Consider the following 15,411-nt stretch of genomic DNA (forward strand, 5'->3'; position numbering starts at 1 on the left):
GGGTTAGCATGAGACTTTACACATCTTTCCTGAGCCTATTGTCTGTCCAGCCGAACTGTGCTTTCGTAAGGAAGCTTTAGTACCTGTGCACGTATGGTTGCAAGTAAATGTAAAAGCGAGAATGTCTTGCCTTGCAAGTTAGAAATTAATCCACCGATTTTAGATACAGGTAAAGTCCTTCGTTTGCCGTGGTAAATTCTATTTTCCAGCGATCTAGTATAATATCTCCATGCCGAACCTCCCTTGGTAACATCCGGATATTGCTGTTTCTTGTATAGCTTCTTCGACGCTAAAATCCAATACTCGGTGTGTTGTCAGTGTGCCTTAATGTTCCTTGAAAGGTGGAGACTACAATAGTTACGCAAACGGTAAACACCATGTTGTACGCTTGTAAAATTCTCCTTGAATACCAGAGGACCTCTGCTGAGTTCTGCTGAGGGCGGAGTGTCCTAGTGGTAAATCTGTAGTAGCTTCAGTTTATTCAATACCACACGACAAAAAAATAGAATTTTATAGTTTGAAAATCATAGATCAATCATCCAGGACCATGCAGGCGACTATCATAGACGCGAACATGCCTCCTGTGGGGGTATATAGATCCCGGGGTCTATTTCCAAGATCCCGGCCTCGAGGCTCCAGCCCACAACTTTTATCCCACATATCGTGTAAGTCAACAGCCGATTGCAACTGAGTCGCAAGATATTCCTGCAACTCCGGTACGGGTCGTAAGGAGTAAGGGGCTTCTTTTAAACGCTGAATCTCATGGATAGTTGATGCTAGCATAGTATATTTGTGGAAATTGATGAGCCCTTCCGGTGTCATGGCGGCGTTCCCATCTTCGATGAATGTCAAATCTTTTAAAAATAAACCTATTGAATGGTTAAACATCGGTAATTTCAATGGTTAACGATCGAGCTTACCAAGAAAAGGAACGCACGGTGCCACTGCAACCCGTAACGTATCACGGTAGGCCTGGTAATTGTGTGCACTGCATATCATGGCTTGCAAGGGCCTTAGTGTGTTGCAACTACGTTCGGTAACCATTGCCCAAGTGCGAGCAAGCCTGTAGACGGGCGCGCTTTCAAAGCCTGCCAGGATAGAGACCACCGCGGAATAGTTTTGGAGTTGATGGCATATCTGCAAGAGGTGAAAATTAGCATATAGGAAGAATTAAAAGGATGAAGCTAGATATTACAACGTACGTTGGCCACATTGATTAAATGTCCTATCACCTGAGTCCGCTTTTTCAAATCCGATTCTGCGAGTATCATGGCGCCGACCCAATTAGAGAGCTGATTGGAATATCGAATCAAGGCCCTGATGTTTGGAGCTAGCTCAGGTGCATCGGAGCTCTCTTTATTTTGCCAGTTTTTGTTTAACAATTCATCTCGTTGTACTTTGCCAAAGATATGGGATTCCATGATAGTCAACTGCCGAGCAATCTCCGTGGCATCGATTTTGAGGAACTGGAGCTTGTCTAATTTCCGCGGCAGAATCGGCTTTGGGGGGGATGAGATAGATGATAGTGATCTTCTCTTGCAATCAAAACCAGCGATTCGGCGCTGAGTTATTGTGAGAAGTTGTTGTGTCGCGCTTGTCTCGGTGGCATCCGCGGCGCGCTTTGCAAATGACTGTAGTATTCGCAAATTTCTATCTGTATCAATGCCTTTTGGCTCAGACCAGAAGTGTTCGAGCCACTGCCTCAGAACATTTATAACGCGCAATTGAATCAGTGGCCTTATCCGAGTCGACCATTCCGCCGTTTGGATGGCGTTTAATGTGGGAGGCGAGGAGTCAAATCGATCGATGAGAAGCTCAAGGAGCTCTGCTCCAGAAGTAAAATGCCTATAAGTGGTGAGGAATATCCGGTTGAAGGAGCCGTCGAGCTTATCGTGGCGCGTCAGGTTTTCTACCAGTGCTGCGAGTGTTCCTGCCCTAACAACTTCCACGCTTTCGTGGTACTGGCAGACGAGTTTCTCCGGAGATGTGATGTCGTGAGATCCGGAGTCCCTTCGCTCTTTTGTGTCTTCCTGATCCATCGCAATAAGAAAGCCATGGAAGAGTTAAATCAGTTGTTATTCGAACCGCACATCTGATTGGATCGCTGTGGTCACATGGCATTGTGTCTAAACTGCGGTCAAGGGCAAGGCCGAGAGATTGATAATGTCATTTGGATAGTGGGGTATTTCCACCGGACCAATGTGCTAACGAAGCACTCCACTTATAGTAGCCCATGTTAATCACAGATTTTACATAGAAAAGTCGCTTGCACAAAGTATGCTTTTTTTTACCGCCTTAACATATATCTAAAAAGATATTTGAAAAGATATCTCAAAAGACCACGTGAGAAGACCAACTAAAAAGATATCACAAGGCCGTAAATGCGGCCGACTATTCCTGTGTCTGGTACGAAAAACCGCGACCCATCGGCCGACCTCGGATTGAGTTCCTACTATGAGCAACCGATCATCGGTATTTCGCTTAGCCGCTCCTGCCACGGACCCACTTCTAACCACTTTTGACCAGGATCGGAGGGGTTTGAGTTATCTGATCCGAAACTTACTGAACACTACCTTGGAAACTACAAATTTATTGGCGGAAAGGGGATCCGCCGCATCATTTGTTTCCCTCCGAGCCACGCGGTCAGATCCCACATTTGGAACTTTTAAGGCTGAGGTTGCTTGATTTTTCACGGCCACAGGCAAATATAGCGAAGGTCGAAGAAACCATTCGGAGGCGCATAAAATTCTATATTATCTTATAGTTGTCGTTCTAAAAGACCGTACCCCTGACCTGCTGCTTCCTCTTCAAATTGATATCCTTCATCAAAAATGTCCAAGGAATCGCCAGAACTATAATGCCACACCCAACAGAGAGTAATCGAAGCTCGGCATAGGCGTACGCCTTCTGAATAGCCAGCCTGGTGGGGGACCCAATAGGATAGTTCCGTTGCGTAACGAGATCCTCGTAGATGTTATTCAGATTCGGCAAAGCCGATTCAGGGAGGTATCGGAGAAGAGCTTTAAGGTATGTGTTTTGCCAGATGACGGTACTGATGGTGAGACCCGCACTATCGCCAATAGTTCCAACCACATTCAACACGGCAAGCGCTGTAGCGACATGTTGGTGGTCGACAGCCGCTAGGATAGCAAGCTGCTCGACAAGAATGAAGGTTGCACCACCGATAGCGAGGAAGATTTGGCACATCACTTGGTAGCCAACGTTCATGTTCGGCTGGCGGAAATGTATCATCAAGCCCTGTCCGAAGATATAGAGCGGAATAGCAATATAAAGAGTCCATTTATAACGGCCAATTCTCCGGATTAGCCAACCTGTGGCTAGCAATAGCACACCAGAGACCATATCGAAGATATTGACGATGTAGTTGGAAGTGGTAATGGATAGGTTATTGTTAACTTGCAGCCAAGATGTGAAGTAGTAACTCCAGCAATAGTTCGAGAGCTGGTAGGTTGCATCCAAAAGGACTGCACCGACGATAGTGCGGTTTGTAAGAAGTCGCCACTCGAAAAGCGGCACTGGAGCCAGCCACCTTTCCCAGATAGCGAAGAAGAAAAGCATACAGAACCCGACGACAAGCATGGCGATAATATATCCAGAAGCCCAATCATCGGGGGCATAATGGGCGAGGTCAAAGGGAAGCTCAAACAATACAAGACCAGCAGTAAACAGGAAGACTCCAAAGACTAGTGCTCTAGATTAGATTTTGCTTTCTCTTAGTTATGGAGAGTCGGAACCAATAGATATAGTACTTACTATCAAACTCAACAGTCCAATGACAGATGCTTTCAAATACCGTGCGACCACTTGGCCTCTTGATCCGGTAGCCTTCTTTCTCTGCCTTGTACAGGTTGTACTTCAGCATTATGTATAGCGGGGCCGCCACTACAGGAACGACAATTGCCCAGCAACCAAAGCCCCATTTCCAGGAAACCAGGTAGTAGAATTCGTTTGCCACCTTGGGTCCCGCAAATGCCGTGATAATGTATGGGGAGGAAGTAAATGCATAAGCGAAAGCACGGTTTCTCAAGGTTGAAACGTCGGCTGTCATAACATCGACCGCGTATTCCATGCCGTAGAAACCTGTATAGTAGAAGACCTTACAAGCCAATTAGCATTTGTACTAAGCAGCATGCTAGTGTTGGAACTCACGTTTGCAGCGCAGTAGATCTCAAAGCTATCACAGGTCGCCATGAGAACCAAGCCGACAGTTAAACATATGACCATCAAGAGAAACCCTTCTGCACGACCCCATACATCCATCATTTTTGCGACAGGTAGGTAGGTGGCAGCTGCAAAGACATCACCTAGAGCTGTGGGAACCGCGGACAGCGAGTGTGCTTTGAATGAACTTGTCACATAGGGGTTCAGAGTAACGATAACCGTAGATTGAAAAGCATTCGCAAAATAAAGAAACCAAATGCTATTGGGGTCATGATATCAGTGTCTGTCGGAATACTAGGAGCAGCATTGAATGCGCGACACGAAATACAGTGACTGAGCACCTACTTGATAAAGACTGCGATCAGGGTACCTCTTGACCACGTCATCGTCACAGCCTCGACATCTTGAACACCATGCTGGGCACTCCCATCAGGTATCTCCTCAAGTGCCACAGAGCTGGTGGGACTCCGAGGACCACCCTTAGCGTCACGGGCTGTGTTCTGTGCGAGGGGGTCATTGTCATTGCCTTCAGTTGATATGCGGCGAAACACAATTCGCGCTCTTCGGATCAAAGGGCGAACACCCATGATGGTTGACTTTAGAAGTCAAAAGCTGTCCAGAGGTCACCGAAATCAGGTCAGACCACACGTGGACACACAGGGAATCATTGCCCTTAAAGTAAACAAGCACCGAAGTCGGATTTCGTATTTTCCTAGTGACTAACTAAAAACTAACTAGTCACATATTACGGGGGCTGTTCCTGGACATGTGGAGATTTAATTCCTAGTGCCCTCTCTACCCCCTCTACTGGCGCTTAACAAGAAAAAGATAAGATCCTATGTGCTCGTGCGTTCGTGGGCCGGCCCACGCCACTTTTCCTTGTCGATCGGAAATTGCGCATTATCCACGCAGGATCCACCGCTGAATTACTCCTATCCTATCAAAAAAAGTTGCATGATTAATTGAAAAGGTAGGAGAACCTAAATTGCCGAAAATAAGAGAGAATTTTATGTTTCAGCTAGGGTTTTACCACTAGGCGCATAGATCAGATTAAATAAAACCCCTCTATGACGGTATTTGCTAAATAGCGTGTAATTAATGGTGGAATCGCATATCTCTCTTTCTTTTTCCTCGCTTCTGTGTTGATCCTCTTGTGATTTCTTCCAAAAGCTTCGAGTAGTCCATTGGCCAGAGTGTTGACTGTGTGTACTGTGTTTTTCCCAATCTGGACTTGTATGCGCCTCCACGGTCCACTAGTCCACATGTCACCGTGTTCAGCTCTCGTCCGGATTGCTCTAGCCTATGACTCTTGTCTGAAGGCTCTCTCGTATTTGAAAAATCCGCATTTGGATTACATTCTTCGGCAAGTATTGACTAAGCCCGAGTATTTCTACTGATGGTGTGTGTGGCTATCTTATTAGTTTATAAGGCAGCTCATAGTCATGCCTCGAGCCAGGCGCATCGGATTCCTCAAAAAATTGACACCCAAGTGGGTGCTCGCCTACACGCGCGTGGAGTCAGCCTGTCCTAGAGGCAAAAGCGCAACAAGGCCTTAAGTCATCTCATTTTAACACAGAGTAGTAGTGGGGAGTGGGTTGATGAGACCGACGAAGGTAAGATCAAGAGGTGAAAGTGGGTTGGGAAATAGAAAGGAAAATAAATCGAAGGAGCAAATTTATAGCAAAGGAAATTTGCTTCTAGTCAAGGCCTACCGCAGTGATTGTCCCAAGGAACTGCAAAGTGTAAGTCAAAACCCCTTCCGTGAGTCGCTGAAATATGCCGGTTTATCGGATTTTACCATGTCTTTCGTTTGCATCGGGACATACCATCTGCTCATACTAGATATCATGTTCACGCAGGCGGTTGTGGATGAAGCCCCAAAAAAATGGCCAAGGTGTACCCATACCAAAAAAGAAGCTCGAGTTCTACCTAGCTAATGTCTTTATGCCCGCGACCTCACACCAGGTCCTAAAGGTTTACCATACTATGCTATGCTGCGAGGAAGTGTAGAACATGAGCAAGGATTTAATGCGTAACTGAAGCTGGATTAACGGCTTTCTCTAGGTATTCGCTCGATTTTAAGAGCTAGTCAGCTCACGAAGGAACTCCGCGATATTTAAGCGTTGAGCACGAGCGTGGTCGTAATCATTTTTCAACTGTAGGCGCCCGGTCCTCAGTTCCGCCATGAAAGCCTCCGTCCTTTCAATTTCCGAGTTGGTATAGCAGTGGCTTTGCTTGGTGAGATCCAGAGATAACAAAAGTTGAAGTTTGAATTGGGTGTCATTCATGGCTTCTATATTGACCTGGAGGGCCTCTCGAAGACGATCCTCACGTAAAGTCATCATTGCGTCTCGCGTGATCAACTCTGCATATTGATCTTCCTGGACATTATCAGATATGAATTAGTATTCAAATTTGATATGTGAGAGTTATTTATATGATTGCTTAGTGTGTTATAGGTACCTTGTTCATTTTAGGAGATAAGAAGTGAAAAAATAGAGTTGAGGTTGAACTTGAAGATGGATGAGGAAAATTGAAAGGCTTGGAAGAAGTGAAGTGGGTTGAGAAAGAGAAGAGAAATATAGATGGACTGAGCAAGCTTATAGCTATAGAAAGGCCTTGTCATCAGCTCAAGGCCCCTCAAATTGTTTGACTAGGTAGACTCATTCATGAAGCAGTTTGTTCCTTATATCATATTGCTAACGGTGAAGAATATATGATTCTATCGCAGCACAAAACTCGAGATTAACCTAGTTTGCACAACGCTTAGCCTATCGCATCACGCCCCTACTATAGGAAAGTCGTTGAGTTTAAGCCCATCATAGAAGTAAATTTGCTCTTTTCCAGTGTGAAAGCTCTTGCGTCTTGCATAATGATATTGTTCATGACAAGCAGAACACATTACTTGGGCAGTAATCTTCCCGGAGGAGGCAGTCTCCTCGCTTTTTACCGCATCTACATTCATGCTGATATTGAACAATGCTGGAAAGTCGGCCAAACCCAGAGTTTCTAATGATCGAATATATTTACAGTGGGGTCGGAAGCCCATGGATCCCATAGTGAATTTCTCACCGAACTCGTGGCTTAAACTGCCCAAGTATATGGATCCTCCCTGATTTCTTCTTTTGCCTATATACCATTCGCAGTTGATAGACGATTCATTCCAGGGAGTGACCGAAGAAGACAAAGTTCTCGGTCGAATGTGCTAGTAGCAATCATGACAGCTTGTACGGCCGCTCGAACTAGAAGGTTGAAGCACCTGATGAACGAATTGCTCCAAGTCTTCTCTCTTCTCTGAGCACGAGTGTGGTCGTAATCAGTTTTAAATCGTATTTCCTGTGTCCCCAAATTCTTGCAGATGGCTTCGATTTCCTCAATTTGAGCCATAGTCGACAGGTGGTCCTCGACGGAAGACGCATTAAACGCAGCCGGACCTTCAAGTTAAGGTCATGGCAGTCCTGCGACACCTTTCTACAGCGTATGGAATCGACCAATGCGGCAGCTGAACGCGCTATAAAGGGTAAGGATCCGAATCAGTCTGTTTATAGTACTGATGAGTATCATGTTTGCTGATTGAAGTTAGACATCATGAGAGGAGGGTAGGGTACCATAGGGCTCAACCAATTCACGTATTGCACTGTCTACAGACCTTTAGCGTTCATGTTGGAATGACTGATGTTTGTGAAAATTTAAAGCATGCATAGGCTTTTATATCATGCGTGCTTCGTTCACTCTAATAGATTGAATTTTTTTTCTTAGTGAGAGTTGATATGCGAAGTAGGACTTCCAGATCGAGGGGGATGGAAAAGATTGAGACAAGGAAAAAAGTGGTTGGATGAGGTTGGGAAAGAGCAAAAAAAAAAAGAAAGAAAGAAAAAGATTATGGGAGAAGAATAGGAAGAACCTAAAGTTTCACAAAGCGTCAACAACTTCCATCCCCTTTGAAAATTGTAGTATTTATCACAAGTTGCAAGCAATGTTATCTTGTTCAGATGTAGTAACTCCATTTCCAGAGAGTGTTTGAGGCCTACCAATCTCAACCCTTCAATTCTCGGGTCATTTTCTCTACCGATCGTCAAATATATATATTATTGTAAGCTGTCTTGTCATAGGGTATGAAAGGGCGATTGAGAAGGGCTTTCACTGGGCAGCTGGGCGTACGGCGTAGTCGAACGAGCTGTCGGTTGCAAAGTCTCTGTTGGACTTCTTCGCATTTAGCAGAAAATTGCCCATATGCGGCCTCGCGAGAAGCCAAGAATGTATGGCACTTGACCAACCCAGCGCGTGCGGTGAAATGATATCTCACGTCGCTGAGGTTTCGTTGAACTTACTCCATCGAGCTTGGAAGCCATAAACTAGACATCTTGCGAGAAGGTTTATACTAGTAAATGCGTAAGGATACACCTGTATGTAGTATACCGGCATTTAGAAGTACTAGGTTCCTCGGCCGTTCCAAGCTGACCGTCCCCTAAATTGCGGTAGCTCCATGTTGAGGGTGGGACCAGCATTTCGCGATATAGCGCACACCACCAGACTCCACCTCAAACATTGCCTTCTCATAAGGCGGAAGTTTGTAGCACACTAGAGGGGGTGGTCACCGCAAAATGTGACTTTGATGATGATGGATAGAGGAAGGAGCGACGGGTCCTACCAAATAGGTAGTATATGTATCTGCATACAATCAAAGCTACATACATATCCCAACAAAGGTCACCCCTCAAAGGGGTCTGTTGAGCTCCAAGTGGTACATGCAATCACTATTAATATCGGGATTTGATTATCATTCTGACTACCTTCATTGCGGAAATTCTGACGCCAAAAACGTTGCAAGAAACCACCGAAAAGAAGTGCTGGTTGCATTAATAATTTACTGGTTTTTACAACCGTGAATTCACTGCTATTTCCCCGGTGGGATGTTCAGAGGTAGAGTACCCTACCATACATATGCCAGGGACTAACTAGGAAGATGAGTGGAAGCAAATGGGATATGATATTATGTACCGAATATCTGAGGATGCTAAAGCCTAGTTGCCCTGCAAGCGCGGACTCTCTGCATCGAACCCATCAACAATACACCTAGTTCACATCTAGCGAACGGATGCTATGATTAAATGTCAACAGGGACATATTCGTACACAATCTGACAAGGATCGCCAGTCAGACCGCGCTCGTTCCGGGAATACCGCATAAAGACTTGATCCGGGCCCCGGTTCCACTTCGCGATATCTGACTCTGTGGTTCCAGGGGGAAAACCATCCATTGGCCGAAAAGCTGTAATGGGTCCAATGCGCACCTCCTCTGGGATAAAGAGTGCTGTTGGTATTGTCGGTCCCACATCCGCAGGGACAGAATACGACCTTGTGGCAAGCTCTGAGCTAGGAATTAATCCCTCTGTTGAATGTAGTATCCCAAATTTGGGGATATGATGAGCTGCGTTTATTGCCATTGCACGTGATTCTTCTAGCTCCATGATAATTTGGCCCACGGTTGCCCACATTGAGCACTGGAAAAACCCTTGCACCGAGGGTGCTTGACGGAGTAGAGCCAGTGCCGCGCGTCGGGTACGCGGTTCACGGCAGCGAAGACTAGTGAACCAAAGCGGAAGACCAATATTGAGGTCAAACGTGAATGGTGGTTGGGTGCCGTCAGATCGCACCGAGGCTTTAGGTGCAATAGCAGATTGTTCAACAATGTTTTGGAAGTTTGGTAGATAAGCGTCGAATTGCATTACTGACAATGATGTGCAGGTCTCGAGCATGACATACAACATTTCATGAAAGCTCAACAGAAGGGCACTGATACCAATCTGTTGCAGCGATAAAATGTCTTTGGTGCAAAGGACTGCCATCAACATATCAAAGGCAGTACGCCAGTTCCTCAGTTTGACCACTAGACTAATCAGTCTAGTATTGAATTCCTCGGGTATGTGGGGGGCATGATCCTGGAGTAAGTGCTTGGTGCAAGCGGCTTCAAAGAGCGGGATCTCTATGGCTAAGAGCACAATCGCCTCCCGAGCAGACTTGAGCGAGTCAAACTGTTGCGTCAAGGCATGTTCAGTGTCTCGCAGTAAAGCAGTCACAGGAGTCTGACCAACGGCGAGGGCGAATGTCCCCAGGCGGATGAAGATTGGGACAATAGTATCCTCCAACAATGAAGCTTTACCCGCAGCCACAGATGTTATTTGGGGACGCAAAGCGATAATCAGCTGCACACCTTGACGATAAAGCTGCATTGCCCCTTCTGCATTTCCCTGGATGGCCTCAATGCAGATGAAAAGCACACAACTGATCAGTCCAACAAAGGCATCTACGCTACCCTGCTCGATGTGCTGGCGAACAGCAGATACCGAACGGGAGTACCAGCCCAAAGCGTCTTGATGGTTTTTAGTGAGAGAAACAGGATTATCATGGCGTTGTAGCACAGGATCCTGGCATTGTTGGGGACGCTCAAATAGCGCACTAATGGTGATGATTGCATCCCACACAGCTGGTTCATAACGGCAAACCTGCGGGACGACAGTGCGCCAGAAATCAACATCCAATCCACCACCAATGGAGGAGGCAGCACATTCGAAATAGTAGGCAAATGCACGTCGCTCTCGCCACACCGTGTTGGTGTTTGGTGATAATGATAAGGGATTTGTGACGACCGAGATTGTGGAAGAGGACTGTGTGTCTTCGAAGTCACATTTGCGACCTGTACTGGTACATCGGACACAGCTAGGCTTTTCTTCCCCGCATTTGACTCGTCGAATTCTACAACACGCTCAATATCAAACTCTGTCTATGAAAAAAGGACGCAACCTACTTGCAAGTTCTGCATCCTAGCTTTGACCTCGGGAGGACCCTTGAGCGACGCTTTGAATTATCCGACCGAATAGACATGTTGATAGAATTCTAGATTTGGCTTGCACCCAAAGACCTCAGCGGGAAGAACGCATAATCATCAAGTGGTGGGAAATCCCACCACCGATCTCGTCGATCACCGTACCTGATGAGTAAGCATAGTGTTAGTCAGCTTTTGTATAGACCTGGAGCACCGAGTTGTCGTAGGCTAGGACAACTAGCCAACTCTCTTGCTATTGGGATATCACCTCAACTCCGAGTAAACACACAAGTGGAAATCGCCAGCAAACATCTAGATAATGACGAATCCTTGGGAAGAGAGGGCGGAAATTTAGAATGGAAGGGGAACATGGCATATGAAGAAGGCAGTGGGAACAGATGGATTTGAGATCAATATAGGTAGAAGATGATAGAACAGAAAGAGAACTTAGTCTAAGAAACTTGAACAGCCCCCCACCCCCCTCTCAACCACCGGCAACGAAAGGCAGCGAGGCTGCAAACAATGAAACCCATAAAAAAGATCCTAGGCTAGCCCAAAAGGAAGAATCTTCATGATACTCAGGATATGCCAGAGTCATATGTTAGTATGTTAGACAAACCGGGCCACAACGGTGAGCTCTTAGACATTGGAAGAGAATTATGCCCAGCTAAACCAGAAGGGTCGGTTGCCGCAAGCTTGCGGGGGACGTAATATATTTATAACTAGCTGGGGATATGCGTAGGGCCTGGTGGCTCTAGTGAGCTAGATCAATGTCTCCAAAACAGGCAACTTATCATGACAATGAGGTTGCCCAGCTCGTTCAAGCTATGACCGCTATGCGCACGAACGCCATTGCGTCCTTCCGTCCCCATAGTCCTGGGATAATGGTCATTTCCAGGTTGCAACAAATGACCGTAGCCAACAGTCAGATAGCTCAGAATGAGGCGCATCTCTAGAATGTGATGAGGTTCGAAACCGGATGTGTAGCGAAGAAAAGCCAGACCATCTCTCAACCAGTATTGTCTCTGAGCCTGGCTAGTGCTGCTGCGATGCCCTCACTCATCTCTTCACTTGGTTGACCTCTAGCCTGAGGCTCAGTAGGCTGTGCAGCTTGCGCAGCTGCTGTTTTCCTGCTTTCCGCTAGAACTTCACGAAGAATCGCCTCTTCTTCATCCTCTTCATCCATGTTCTGATCATGTCTGTCATCCACATTAACGGCCGGCAGTTGAGCCCGGCGTTGTATGGCAGGGGCAGAAGCCCTCTTTGTGCTCTCGACTCTGAAATCTTCTCGGACTGCGTGACACCATTGCTGAACTTTTTTCTCTCCCCAGCCCGGAACGGCACTGATCTGCTCTGGCTGTGCATTGATAGCGTTTTGCAGGCTACCGAAGGTTGAGATCAAACTCGCGGCGTCGGACTTATTTATACTTCTAGGAACCGTGACAAACTCCACCAGCGACTCTTTATAGGACTGGGCCTGCTGGGCTCGAATGGCGGTGGGCTGTGCGTTCTCTGAGGACTTGAAGAGCTCGAGATAATGCGCAGCCTCCGGTGCAGACCAACACAATATCAAGGTCAGATTGTTGATGATAGATGTTTTGGACAGCTCTCTGAGACTGTCTTCGTGGTTTTGTATGTCGACCATCACCAGTACAAGCCGGAGGTTGTATTTGCCTGCTAGTTGTTTCACTCGGGAGTAGATGTATTCGGGGTGTAGGCGATGGTATTTCAAGGAGAGGAACATTGCGCACGTTGTGGTCCCGACCACATAGTCTGCGGGGATGTCGGCATACTCCCAGGGTAGGAGCTTTATGTGGGTCAGGATTGGGTTTCCCTTTTGTCGCGTGGACACCAGAATCGCGGAAGTACCAGGGCGGTTGGCGAGGGTTTGGGGTTTCGGCTGTTGGACTTTCGGTCTTGAAGATGCACCTGGGGCTGAAGAATCCGAAGGACGAGAATTTATACCTCTCTCTGGACGTGTGGAATCCATCTCCTCTCCTAATGCGTTGTTCTAAGGTTGTTCATAGTAGAGCGATCAATGGAGAGTCGATAAGTCGATAAAGCTATGGCTTATCTGGATGGAACCCACACCGCCCAGGCCAATCTGCCTCAATTTTCTGCCGCTAATTTTTTTGTTCTTCGCTCGACCGCAGAAAAAAAAAACCGCAGTCGCAACAAAGCCAACATGGTTGAATTACACAAGAAACGACGTCTCTCCGACGCCGAGAGCCCCGAAATAAAAGTCGAGGCCACTACACCCGCCGCCGAGGCCTCGGCCGCACAGAACAAGAGAACTCTTTTCGTCCGCTCACTACCCACCTCAGCCACGACAGAAAGCCTGGCAGAACATTTCTCGCAATCCTACATTATCAAGCACGCTGTTGTTGTCAGCGACAAAGAGACGAAGGTTTCCAAGGGATTCGGTTTTGTTACATTCGCCGATGTCGAGGATGCGGAGAGCGCTCTGAAGGAATTCAACGGGTCCAAGTTTGACGGGAAAATAATTAGCGTCGACTATGCCGAGTCTCGTAAGCGTGAGATCGATGAGAAGGTTGGACGCAGTGTCCCCACTGCTGCATCCCGCGAGTCCAAGAAGCAGAAGGAAGAGGAGAGAGGGCAGGGCCTGCCACCTAAGCTGATTGTTCGCAATTTGCCGTGGAGTATCAAGGAACCCGAGGATCTGAATGTCCTGTTCCGCAGCTTTGGAAAAGTCAAGTTTGTTACCCTCCCCAAGAGGAATGGCAAGCTTTCTGGTTTCGGTTTTATTACCATGCGTGGCAGGAAGAACGCCGAGAAGGCATTGCAGATGATCAACGGAAAGGAGATCGATGGACGTCAGCTCGCTGTCGATTGGGCTGTTGAGAAGGACGTTTGGGAAACTACCAAGAAGGAAGAAGTCGACGAGGAGGAGGAGCAGAAGGAAGAGAAAGAGTCTGATGATGTTGAGATGGGAGATGCCGAGGGTGCTCTGGAAGAGCCCTCAGATGACGAAACCTCTTCCGACGACGACGACGATGAGGACGACGATCTCGATGAACTAGATGAGTTGGACGATGACGAGGCAGACGAGGAGGATGACCGAAATGCCACTACAATCTTCATTCGCAACCTCCCCTTCACCGCCACAGACCAAGCCCTCTATGACCACTTCAAAACCCACTTTGGACCGCTACGGTACGCACGTGTGGTTCTGGACTACGAGACCGAGCGCCCTCGAGGCACTGGGTTCGCCTGCTTCTGGAAACCTGAGGACGCCAACACATGTATTCGTGAAGCCCCCCGAGGAGCCGAAGCCATGGCCCCTAACAAGGACAAGCCTAAGTCAAACACCGCTATGAAGCACTCCGTCCTCCAAGATGAAAACTCCGACCCAAGCGGACGCTACACCTTGGAAGGCCGCGTTCTACAAGTCGCACGGGCTGTAAGCAAGGGCCAAGCCGCCAAGCTGGAAGAGGAGGGAGTATCACGCCGTATGGTCCGCGACACAGACAAGCGCCGCCTGTACCTCCTCAACGAGGGTACGATCCCCTCCAACTCCCCGCTGTACAAGAAGCTCTCTCCCTCTGAAGTCAAAATGCGCGAGGACAGCTACAAGCAACGCGAGACCTTCATCAAGAAGAACCCAGCTCTCCACCTCAGTCTCACCCGTCTCGCCATCCGTAACCTCCCCCGCCACATCAACTCTAAGGACTTGAAGCAGCTTGCCCGAGAGTCCGTCGTCAACTTCGCCAAGGATGTGAAGGCAGGTGCGCGCCACCCGCTCTCAAAAGAGGAGCAGCAGCGATCCCGCGATACAATGAAGGAGCTAGAGCAGCTGCGCAAGCAGAAGAAGATGGGTATTGTGCGCCAGGCCAAGGTTGTCTTCGAGACTCGCGAGGGTACCAAGGTCTCCGAGAAGACCGGTGGTGGTCGCAGTCGTGGTTACGGATTCATCGAGTTCTTCACTCACCGTCACGCGCTGATGAGTTTGCGCTGGCTGAACTGCCACTCTATGGCAGTTCCTCCTTCTGCCCAAGATCCCGATGACCGGGACAAGAAGAAGAGCCTCGTTGTTGAGTTTGCCATCGAGAACGCCCAGGTCGTTAAGCGCCGTAATGAGCTGCAGGCTAAATCCCGCGAGCCCAGGCCCAAGCGCTCGGATGATGCCGAGGGTGACGGAGAAAGAGGCCAGAAGAGAAAGCGCTCCGATACTCGTGGTGGTAAAGGAAAGGATGGAAGAGATGCACGCGGTGGACGAGATGCTCGAGATGGAAGGGACGCGAAGCGTGGCAAGACTGGAAATGGCAAGGGCCCCAACGATGAGAAGGTGAATGAAGACGAAGACAAGGCCGCTAAGCGCAACCGCATTATCGGACAGAAGCGCATGAAGCGGAAGTCCCGGAAGGGGAATTAAAGGCGTGAATG

At 47.8% G+C, this 15,411-nt stretch overlaps 5 protein-coding genes across 5 annotated transcripts; 1 reads left to right on the forward strand and 4 right to left on the reverse strand.

Annotated features, from left to right (window-relative positions):
• Positions 1–531: 531 nt before the first annotated feature.
• Positions 532–2,039, reverse strand: PEX2_058960 (Ras-GEF domain-containing protein; the record flags this gene model as incomplete). The annotated part of the gene is made up of 3 exons (XM_016743169.1): positions 532–869; positions 921–1,137; positions 1,203–2,039. 3 exons carry the CDS (start codon positions 2,037–2,039, stop codon positions 532–534), a joined length of 1,392 nt encoding a protein of 463 aa, XP_016595891.1.
• A 733-nt stretch (positions 2,040–2,772) lies between these two features.
• On the reverse strand, positions 2,773–4,769 carry PEX2_058970 (Major facilitator superfamily domain, general substrate transporter; the record flags this gene model as incomplete). Its single annotated transcript, XM_016743170.1, has 4 exons — positions 2,773–3,704; positions 3,775–4,117; positions 4,171–4,441; positions 4,528–4,769. 4 exons carry the CDS (start codon positions 4,767–4,769, stop codon positions 2,773–2,775), a joined length of 1,788 nt encoding a protein of 595 aa, XP_016595892.1.
• A 4,520-nt stretch (positions 4,770–9,289) lies between these two features.
• Positions 9,290–11,066, reverse strand: PEX2_058980 (uncharacterized protein; the record flags this gene model as incomplete). Its single annotated transcript, XM_016743171.1, has 2 exons — positions 9,290–10,937; positions 10,990–11,066. 2 exons carry the CDS (start codon positions 11,064–11,066, stop codon positions 9,290–9,292), a joined length of 1,725 nt encoding a protein of 574 aa, XP_016595893.1.
• Positions 11,067–12,016: 950 nt separating this feature from the next.
• On the reverse strand, positions 12,017–12,997 carry PEX2_058990 (DNA repair protein RAD10; the record flags this gene model as incomplete). Its single annotated transcript, XM_016743172.1, has 1 exon — positions 12,017–12,997. The coding sequence occupies one exon, from the start codon at positions 12,995–12,997 to the stop codon at positions 12,017–12,019; it is 981 nt and encodes a 326-aa protein (XP_016595894.1).
• A 195-nt stretch (positions 12,998–13,192) lies between these two features.
• On the forward strand, positions 13,193–15,400 carry PEX2_059000 (mRNA-binding ribosome biosynthesis protein NOP4; the record flags this gene model as incomplete). Its single annotated transcript, XM_016743173.1, has 1 exon — positions 13,193–15,400. The coding sequence occupies one exon, from the start codon at positions 13,193–13,195 to the stop codon at positions 15,398–15,400; it is 2,208 nt and encodes a 735-aa protein (XP_016595895.1).
• Between the last annotated feature and the right edge of the window lie 11 nt (positions 15,401–15,411).

This window comes from Penicillium expansum, assembly GCF_000769745.1.
Source record: "Penicillium expansum strain MD-8 chromosome Unknown contig190, whole genome shotgun sequence".
NCBI lineage: Eukaryota > Fungi > Ascomycota > Eurotiomycetes > Eurotiales > Aspergillaceae > Penicillium > Penicillium expansum.